The sequence below is a fragment of the Candoia aspera genome, chromosome 4 (genome assembly GCF_035149785.1).
Source record: "Candoia aspera isolate rCanAsp1 chromosome 4, rCanAsp1.hap2, whole genome shotgun sequence".
Classification (NCBI taxonomy): Eukaryota; Metazoa; Chordata; class Lepidosauria; order Squamata; family Boidae; genus Candoia; species Candoia aspera.
Window position 1 is genome coordinate 92404702 of NC_086156.1, and position 10699 is coordinate 92415400.

At 45.7% G+C, this 10699-nt stretch overlaps 1 protein-coding gene across 1 annotated transcript; it reads right to left on the minus strand.

Annotated features, from left to right (window-relative positions):
- Positions 1 to 8193: 8193 nt before the first annotated feature.
- LOC134496662 (olfactory receptor 5I1-like) lies at positions 8194 to 10432 on the minus strand. The gene is made up of 2 exons (XM_063302374.1): positions 9484 to 10432; positions 8194 to 8402 (listed from the first exon to the last, which is right to left on the minus strand). Exons 1-2 carry the CDS (start codon positions 10430 to 10432, stop codon positions 8194 to 8196), a joined length of 1158 nt encoding a protein of 385 aa, XP_063158444.1.
- Between the last annotated feature and the right edge of the window lie 267 nt (positions 10433 to 10699).

Below are 10699 nucleotides of genomic sequence, written 5' to 3' on the forward strand. Positions count from 1 at the left end.
GCTGATTGAGGCTATAAAATACAAAACCACAATCAGTGCATGGATCTAAATTAAAGTATCTTTGAAAGATGGCTGTCTAGCTCCTTCTTGAAAACATCCAATGTAGACAAATTATCATGGTCATTAGTTATTGGTCCCCCATCTAGCCATTCTTCCCATTAGAAACTTTTCTTAACATTCAGTTTGGAGAAATGTAAACTGGAGAATTTTGACTCCTGCTACTTTTATGATGAAGCTGATACCATGTGGTGGGTGGACAGGTTGGTCACATAGATCAAAGTGCAGTGAGCTAAAGAGAAGCAACATAAAGAAGAACGGAAAGTCTGAATGGGTACTTTAGAAACTTTGCATGATGCTTGGAAAGACTGAAGACAGAGAGTGGGAGAAAGCCAACTTCATTCTAGCTGCACCTTCCAGTTGATTGGGAGAGGGGATTGATTAATATAGATCCCTTGTTCTTCATTTGTCATGCTAAAATGTACTTTAATCATTTATGCTTAAACAGAACCCAGTGAATATGGAGATGAGAGTTATAGTCTTGCATTATGAACTGGGGTCTGTCTGAGCAACAATTCTTTTGTGATTTTTACACCATACATTAAAAAGGCTCATGCATTCCAGAAGTGCAAAATGAAATTATAATTAATAAATAATCAAATTATATCTTCACTACTATATGAGAAAATGGTTTAAAGGCAAAAATATGAAGCAGATGACGATTTATGGGGATATAGCATGGATAATATTGAAAGTCACAGCAATCAGCAATGCAAATGGGAAAATTTGAGGGAGGATGTCTACACAGTCTTGTTCCATATAATAAGTCCTTTAAACATTAAGTACCTTTTAATGTTATTTTCATTTCCTGTTGCTACTAGCATTATACTGCACCGGGTTACTCTGAAGCTACTATTGGAGGCACCAGGGCTGCATTAAGACCAACTAGTACCCTAAACACAGCACAGCAAAGCTCTCCTTTAGTCCATCCATTGCTTAACTGACAAGAAATTAAGACTCAATAAATGCTGAAAGTGAAATAATAGATTAAAAAAATCAGTTTTCTTTCAGACCATTCCCCAGACTGTACCCCACAACTACATTAAATATAAACTTTTAAAAAAATAATAATACTAAACAGCAGTAAGCAATATAAGCCAATTATTTACTTATAACTAGGGCAATAGAAAAAAGCAAATTTTCAGCACAATTTTATATTGTTTTTAATAAAAGTATTATCAGGAAACAAATGCAAACTAAAGGCAGTATTCAAAACTAAGGTCGAGTGTGACACTGGAAGAGATAAGGGCATGCTAGGGGAAAACACTGTGGTGCCCCTCTTCCCTTGGGGCCCTAAGTGGGTCTTTATTTTGAATAATGGTTAATCCAGGATAGGAGGGCACCCCAGTTTTCTTCCAAGTGGGGGTCTGTTTTGCAACTACATGTCCCTGCCAAACATACTCTAAAGCATAAGGATATCAGGTCTGGATGAAAAAGGGAACTAACCCTTGCAGACATTTTTTTTAAAAACTTCTTGGCATGGCCCTAGTCTTCAGCAAACTTTGAGCCATATTGGGATACAGTTTAAAAGGGAGGAGGAGCAAATGATGCAATGGATGTCTTGAGTTCAAAATTTTATTCTTTAAATGAGTTTGTCATTAGGTGGAAGAGTACTCAGCCAATATTTGTTTGTTTCTTTGTTTAAAGCATTATTGTCTTATTTTTCAATTAAAAATCCCCCAGAGCACCTGACAAAACTGTGTGGGTGGATGTTTGTGTGTTCTCCCTCTCTCTCTGCTACACACATTTGGGCATTAGTTAAAGTCTGCTCCCAAGCACTACTATAATACTTTACATTCTGAGTTTATTTGATTGTTTTGTTTCCTGCCTTTCCTCCAGGGGATCAAGGCATTATATATACCACCCCCTCCTCCAATTTTCACCAACAGCATAATCCTATAAAAGTCCTGAGAAATTGGATGGTCTAAATGGTCCAGGTGCAAATCCCAGACTAAAGATGCTCTCGGCAGGCTCTTTCAGATTCTAGGAAACAATTTTAACCAATACAGCAAGGAAAAGGATTTGATTAAAGAAGGGTGGAATATATGTTTAGGATGAAAGTGTAATGATTGCCTATCCTGATATACTCAGATTCACAAGCAGATACTTAATGATATCTGATTTATTGTTTGAATAGTATGCAAATACAGAGAAAGCTGAGAATGACTAAAAGCGCGCCAAATACAAACTAAAAACCCTCGGCTCCAAACGTAATCCCTCCCCTCGCCTGGCCATAGCAACCACCCCCCTCCCAGGTGCTGTTAACCGTTTTCCACACATCCTGGGAAAGCAACCTTGAACACATGAGATAACCCAAACACATTCCAACCCAGCAGCCAAGACATTCCAACCCAACAGCCAACAGATAACAACTCCCCAAAGAGGAATCCTCCTCCCTCCCGAGATCAAACACGTATCAGGCAAATGACATGTGAAACATTACGATGTACCAGGAACATTGGAACAGTGAACATGACATACTGCCCCCCCAAAAATACTAAGAAGCAGGTTTCATAGGATAAGCAGCGTGAAAACACCTAACTAGAAGAGGAGAGTGAACATCATGGGCAGCCACCCACTCAGGGTGGGGGAAATGCTTCCAGCGTATAAGGTACTGGAGGGTGTTACGAAGCCTGTGGGAATCAAGGACCTCCTTCACCTCAAAATGCTGTTGTCCATCAATCATAATGGGTGGAGGGGGTGTAGGTTGGAGATGCCAGCGATCAGAGTGGTGAACAGGCTTGAGCAAGCTGCAATGAAAAACAGGATGTAAGCGTTTCAGGTTGTGCAGCAAGTCCAATTTGAAAGTAACAGGGTTGATAATTCCAACAATGGGAAAAGGTCCAACAGACTTAGGAGCCAATTTCATAGAGGGCTGAGGAGATTTAATGAACTTGGTGGAGAGGTAGACCTTATTGCCAACTTTGAAGGCAGGCTGAAGCGCTCGCTTCTTATCAGCATGCAGTTTGTAGGTTGACTGGGCATCTGCCAGCACTTGTGGAATTACCCGCCAGGAATCGCCCAGGTGCGCAGCCCAGTCGGAAGGGGAAGAAGGTGGTGAAGTGGGTTGAGGCAGGTCAGGAATGGGCACGAAATCCCGGCCAAACACAGTACGGAAGGGGGGGGGGGTCCTGTGCTTTGATGTACTGCGTTGTTGTAAGCCACTTTGGCGAAAGGCAGGAGATCAACCCAATTGTCCTGCTGATAGTTTACAAAGGCTCTCAAATATTGTTCTAATGTGGCATTAAGAGCCTCCGTAGATCCGTCAGTCTCAGGATGCGACGCAGTGGACAGCGCCTGTTTGGTGCCCAGCAGTTTTAAAAATGCCTGCCAAAACTGGGAAGTAAATTGTGTCCCATGGTCTGTGACCAAACAGGCGGGGCATCCATGAATTCTGTACACGTGGACTAGGAAGAGGCAGGCTAGCTGCTGAGCCGACAGGATAGAGGCACATGGAATGAAATGGGCTTGTTTAGAAAAGTAGTCTTTCACAACCCAAATCACAGTCTTTCTCTGACTTGGAGGCAAGTCGACAATAAAATCCATGGAGATTTCCTCCCAAGGATGGGAGGGACTGGCCACCAGCTGCAGCAGCCCTTGCGGTTTACCCCCCTTCCGTTTTGACATGGCACAGACAGGACAAGAGGCAACATAACTTTTTACATCATGCCTCAATGTGGGCCACCAAAATTGGCACCGCACCAGGTGTAAGGTTTTTACAAAGCCAAAATGACCAGCCAGTTTGTCATCATGAGACCTGAGTAGGACCTCCTTTCGCAAACTGTCAGGGACATAGAGACGGTTTTGCTTCCACGTGAAGCCTCAGTCAAATGTAACATTGTCTCTATTCGCCTGCAACCAAGTGTCAGATTTCAGTTCGGAGAGAAACTGTTGCTGCAATTGGGAAGGAATTGAGAGCCTCCCCCCAGCTGGTGAAACTGAATCTGAGGGCGGCTGTGCATGAGTCTGGCTGCGAGTGACAGCCTGCATGCCCAACTGAGGTTCTGTCCACAATGTACCCACTACGTCCGGCACCGAAGTCAAATCCTGGGGCAGGTGGGAAAGCGCATCAGCCAGGAAGTTCTTCTTACCCGGAATGAACTTCAACTTAAAATTAAAACGGCTGAAAAATTGTGCCCACTGAATTTGTTTGGGGCTGAGCTTACGGGGTGTGCTGAGTGCTTCTAAGTTCTTATGGTCCGTCCAAACTTCAAAAGGACATTTGGCCCCCTCTAAAAGGTGGTGCCATGCCTCCAAAGCTGCTTTGACTGCAAAAGCCTCCTTTTCTCAGACATGCCATCATCTTTCTGTCTCAGAAAATTTGCGGGAGAGATACACATAGGGTTTTAGGCAGCCAGCAGTGTCTGCTTGCAACAAAAGCGCTCCAATGGAGAAATCAGAGGCATCCACTTGAACCACAAACGGTTTAGTGGGATCAGGGTGTTGCAGGATAGGGTCAGCTGTGAACAGGCTTTTTAGCTTGTTGAAAGCCACCTGGCATTCGGGTGTCCACTTGAGCACCACTCCTGGGTTCTTTACCTTGCGTGTGTCCCCCAGACCCTTTGTGCGCAATAAGTCAGTGAGAGGCAATGCAATTTCTGCGAACCCCTGGATAAATTGCCGATAATAGTTGGAAAACCCAAGGAAACTTTGGAGCTGCCTGCGAGTATGTGGGCGCTCCCACTCTAGAATGGCTTGGATCTTTGCAGGGTCCATTTCGATGCCCTTGTCAGAAATTCTGTACCCCAAATAATCAAGTTGAGTCTTATGAAATTCACATTTAGATAGTTTAGCATAAAGCTCACCCTTCCTCAGTTTGCTGAGCACCTGTTTCACCAAACACTCATGTTCTTCCATCGTTTCAGTGTAAATTAAAGCATCATCCAAATATACTAGAACCCCTTTGAACAAATGGTCATGTAGCACTTCATTGATCAATTGCATAAATACCCCAGGTGCCCCCGCCAACCCAAATGGCAACACTTTGTACTGGAAAGAGCCCAAAGGACAATTGAAAGCAGTTTTCCATTCATCCCCCTCCTGTATACGGATACGGAAATATGCCTCCCTCAAGTCCAGTTTTGAGAAGATTTTCCCCTTGGCCAGATGTGCTAACATGTCTTTTATTATTGGCAAAGGATATTTGTTTAATATCGAAACTGCATTTAATCCGCGGTAATCTGTACAAAGTCTCAATGTCCCATACTTCTTTGCTCGGAATGAAACAGGTGCACCCACCAGGGAGTTAGCTGGTTCAATAAAACCCCTTGCCAATTTTTTATCCACAAACTCCCTCAGTGCTGCCAGTTCTTTTTGGGTCATGGCATAGATTTTAGGCTTGGGCAGTTGGGCATTTGGGACCAACTCTATGGCACAGTCAGTTTTTCGATGCGGCGGGAGTTGGTCCGCCTCCTTTTCGCCAAACACATCTGCAAAACTCTGGTATTGCTCCGGTAAGCCTTCTAGTGGGGCAGCTGCAAAGTGCAGAGTTGCGGCTGCCGCCCTCCCCACTGCAGCCTCTGAGGTGTCGTCTTCTTCAGGAGCTTGATAGAAACCATCCCCAAAAGTCAAAGTCCTGTGCACCCAGTTTATATAGGGATTTTGTTGGACCAACCAAGGGATCCCTAAAATGACCAAAGGACCCCCCACTGGTGCCACTACGAAAGGCAGCCCCTCCCGGTGGCTACCCATTTGCAACGCCACCATACCTGTGGAATGGGTGACTGGCTTTCCCCCTGCCGTAGTTCCGTCCAGCTGGGTAAAGATCATGGGCCGTTTAAGCGGAAATGTGGGTAGCTCCAAAGCGGCCACCACATCAGGGTGCATTAGGCAACGGGAACACCCTGAATTGATCTATGCCCACACTTCCACCGTTTTTGTATGGGAGCCCAATTTCACCTTCACTGTCAGTGTGGGGAAGTGGCCACTCACTGAAATGTGATCGCGCCCCTCCTCTACCACCTGCCCAGTGGCTCCATTTAAGGCAGATGGCGTTTCCCGCCGGCTGGACCAGATCAGCCTCCCCATCATCTCCAAAGAAAGGGACGTCCTCTGTCTCGTTCTCAGCCAGTGCTGCCTTCATCTTCCTGGACAAGGAGGGGGATTTCCCTGGCGTCTTGCCCGGATGCTCCTCGGGTTTTCTTTTCGGGCACGCCGCTGCTTGGTGTCCTTCTTTCCCACAGCGGAGGCATTGGCCTTTTGCGAAACGGCTCTCCTTCTCCTCCTGCCAAGCTGTGCGCCCCGCTCTGCCGGTGGTGCCCAGGGGCTTGGCTGCTCTCATCATAGCCATTTGCTTGGGACCCTTTCTGCTTTGTGCAAACTTAGCGTGGGCTTGCTCGACATTCCCCGCCAGTTGAATCCAGTCATACAGGGAAATAGGATCTGCTCGCCCCAACGCCTACCTCAGCAACTCGGGTCTCAGTCCATCTTTAAACATTTCTATTAAGGTCGTGTCATGACCTCGTTTCAAGGCACAAAAGAGCCTCACAACGTAGATCATGATCATTAAGGAATAGAGGAAGAAGATAATTAAACCAGGGATTAAAACAAGCACCCAAAGCACCCACACCCATGGACCTATAGACAGCTGAAAAGAAGGACATTGGATGAACAGAGATAAACTGCACCTGGTGCCCTGGAGGACACTCCCGATTCGAGGGGACAAAGGGAGACACCGGGAAAATGCCCATGCAGCCATCAAGGAACCCATCAAGAGGGATTGGGACAATGAAGGGTGGAGGAGCCCAGGGCCCTATGAGAGGGTATAAAAGGGGCACCTCCACACCACAACCCCCGTTCCCGTTTTTCATTCTGTCAGCCATCATTCCAATAAACCAGAAATCCTTAATACCCATTAAGTGAGTCTGTGTCTTATTGCGAAGCGAGACTGACCCTGACAGGTCATTTGCAACCAGTCGTCCACCTTTGCAGCTAAGGCTTGGAATTCTAGGGCATAATCGGCCACAGACTTTGATCCTTGGATCAGTTCCAACAGAGCCACCTTGGCTTTCTCTTTAGCTAACGGGTCAGCAAAATGCAACTTGAGTGCCCACAGGAAGTCTTTGAAATCCTCCAACTCCATGGCTTCCATCTCGGTTAATTGGACAAACCAATCTGCCCTCCCCTTCTGTTTGGTGGCCACAGCATTTATCTTAGCCCTTTCCGAAGGAAACAGCCTCCCAAACTCCTCCATATAGCTTTTAGCATTGGTCAGGAAGAATGACAGCTTTGTGGGATCCCCATCAAACTTGACATTGAAATCCCTGTATCTTGCCCCCTGTGGGCTCCTCTTCCTCTCTTTCTGCCCAGCCCTTCTCCTGGACACCGGGGACCTTTCCTCTCAAGGGGGGGGGGGGAATTCGAAACCCTGACTTTGGGATTTCTCTTCCCATCTCTACTTCTTCCCCTTCCTCTGTCCTCTGAACGCCGAGGGGGCGATGGGGACGCACGCCGGGGACTGCGCGGTGGTGATCCCCCTGGTGCCTCCTCTGGTCCTTCTTCCTCACGCTCGGGGGGGGGGGAGAAATGGATGGGGATGACCGTCTGTAGTGATATTCCCTTCCTCCTCTGTCCTGGCCCATATCTATATGGCCTCATCTGCCAATATTGTTTGGGGTGTGGTTTTCCTTAATGGCTCCTTGATTACTGTATTGTTTCTTCTCTGATTGTTTATTTGATGCTATTTGTTGCTTATCTGGCTGTGGGCAGCTCAGGAGGATATCAATAGTTTCCCATTGAAATTTTGCTTGGATTTGTCTTGGTGTTGAGAGATTAATGGATTTTCATCAATGGGACGGGAGGGAAGATAGCCATTCATGAGGGTGGCTGGCACCATGACTGTGCCAAGGACAAGATCCTATCAAGGTCCTATTGCCATCTTGAATTATATACTTTATATTTTTGTATTTTTGTATTTTTATATTATGTATTATTTATATTTGTATGTGTATTTACGTATATTTATATTTGTATCAATTTTATATTGTACTGTTTTTATGGATCGTTATTTTATTGTCTGTAAGCCACCCATAGTAATTGTGAATGAGACGGGCAGCAGAGAAAGTTGATAAACAAACAAACAAACAAATAAATAAATAAATTCTCCATAAACTAGTAGAAAACCCGTGACCCATTGGGTCATCCTGTCGAGTTTAGAATACCTGCCAGCTTCTCCATTGATTTTTCTTCCAGGAAGCTTGCACGGGTAAAGCCAGTGTAGAAGCTGGCAGGAAATTGCAAGTACAAGGCCAGCTGGCCAGTAAGTGGCTGCTGCCAGGTGGAGGAGAGAATGAGGGGGTGTGCCACTGTGCAGTGCAGGAAAGGGATGGTGAGGGGGTACATGAGAGCTACAGAGAGGGGTATGTGAGAGGCAAGGCACAGGTCAAGGAGAGTGTGCAAGGGTTCAAGAGGTGCACAAGATGTGTGGTAAGGGGTACACGGGGTGTACAAGAGGCATGTTGTGGGTCAGGACAGTGTGCAAGGTTGTGAGGGGGTGCACAAGGGTGCAGTGTGGGTCAAAGAAGGGCATGAGGGTGTGAGGGGGTACACAAGGCATGTGGTGAGGGGTGCACAGGATTGTGTGAGAGGTGTAGTATGGGTCAGAGCGTGTGCACAAGAGATGAAGCACAGGTCAGAAATGGTGTGCAAGGGTGCAATGGGTGCATGAGAGATGTGGCAAGGGGGTTGCTGGGTTGCAGGAGAGACACAGCGTGGGTTGCGGAGTGTTCACAAGAGGTGTGGCATGGGTCAGGGATGGTGTGCAAGGGTGCAAGGGGTGTGCAAAAGGTGTGGCAAGTGTGTGTGGGGATATGTGAGAAGCATGGTGTGGCTGAGAAAGTGTGTACAAGAGGTGTTGCTTGGGTTGTGAAGGGTGTGTGAAGGTGCACTGTAGGTCTCAGAGTGTGTGTGAGGGTGTGGAGTGGGTTAGGAATGGTGCATGATGGTGCAAATGGGTGCATGATTGGTCCAGTGGGGGTGTGCGGAGTTACACAAGTGTGCAGCACCGGTTGGGGAGTTTGTGAAAAAGGTGTGGCACAGGTCAGGGATAATGCGTTAGATGTGCAAAGCTGGCAGAGAGCAATGTGCAAAGCGGCAGAGAACACTGGCAATCACGATCATGTTTAGACTTCCTGCTGGCTTCCCCATTGACTTGTGAGAAGCTGAAAAGGAGCACTGGAAATTAAAATCGTGTGACCACAAATGAAATGGCCACAACTTTCCCAAATTTCATTCCCATGGGAGTAATGAGTCCCTATAAAAAAAAAGGTAAAGGTTTCCCTTGACGTAAAGTCCAGTCGAATCCGACTCTAGGGGGCGGTGCTCATCTCCGTTTATATTAAAAATAATCTGAGGGAAAACATCTCAGTGGTTTTTCTTTACATCAATTATTTTTATGATTTTGTATGGATCTTAATTTTTAAAACTTACAATTATAACCTGCTCTTTCCAAGAGTTTACAAAGGGCCCCCTGCACTTCCTTGTTTCGAAAGCTATAGATCAAGGGGTTGAGCAGTGGTGTAATGATGGAGTATAGCACAGAAATGAGGTGGTCTTCTTCTATAGAGTGTGCAGATGAAGGCTGTATGTAGGTGTAGATGATGGTGCCATAAAAGATGCTCACCACAGTGAGATGTGATCCACAGGTGGAAAATGCCTTGATCCTCCCATGAGCAGTGCGGATTTTGAGGACAGAGGAGACAATGAGAACATAAGAAAGGAGGGTCAGGCAGAATGGCAGAATGATAACACACCCTGAAACAGTGAAGGTCACCATCTGGCTGATGAAGATATCAGAGCAAGATAAGCGTAGTAAGGGAGGAATGTCACAAAAGAAATGGTTGATTTCATTGGAGTGGCAGAAATTGAGGAAAAAGACTATTGCTGTGTTAACAATAGAATTAAAGTGGCCAATACTCCAAGTAACTGCTAATAAACATCGATGTACTCTTTTGTTGATGAGCAGAGTGTAGTGCAAGGGGTGGCAGATAGCTACATAACGATCATATGCCATGGCTGAGAGAAGCACACATTCTGTGCCCCCAAAAGCAACAAAGAAATACATTTGTAATGCACATCCTATGTAGGAGATGGTCTTGTCCCCTGACAGGAGGTTCCACAGGATTTTGGGGAGAGTAGTGGAAATGTAGCAGATCTCCACAAAGGAAAGATTTCCAAGGAGGAAGTACATAGGAGTTTGGAGATGCTGATCTATCCTGATCAGTGTAATGATGGTTAGATTCCCAGCTAAAGTTAACAAATAGGAAAACAGGCCCATGACAAAGAGAAGAGTCTGGTTGTTTGGGTCAATAGAGAAACCCATCAAGAGAAATTCTGTGACACTTGTCTGGTTCAGATTTTCTGTTGGCCTGATGTCCATCTTTAATGAGGTTATTGGAGCTTCTTGGACTTGAAAAGGTCTCAGTTGTTTTATCAACCAATGTTGGTAATTCCCAAAAGTGCAACTGGTAAAAAAGTGTCCATCAGTCAATAGTGAATTTGTACATCAGCTTTGTGATTTTGTTTCCTGTTATACCAACTTCACATACAAGCAGCAGGCCTAGATCAGGATGAAAAGTCAGCTGTAGTGAGTTGGTGGGCCACTGATCAATTTCTACTGGAACATTAGAACCTCCTGCTTTTGGGG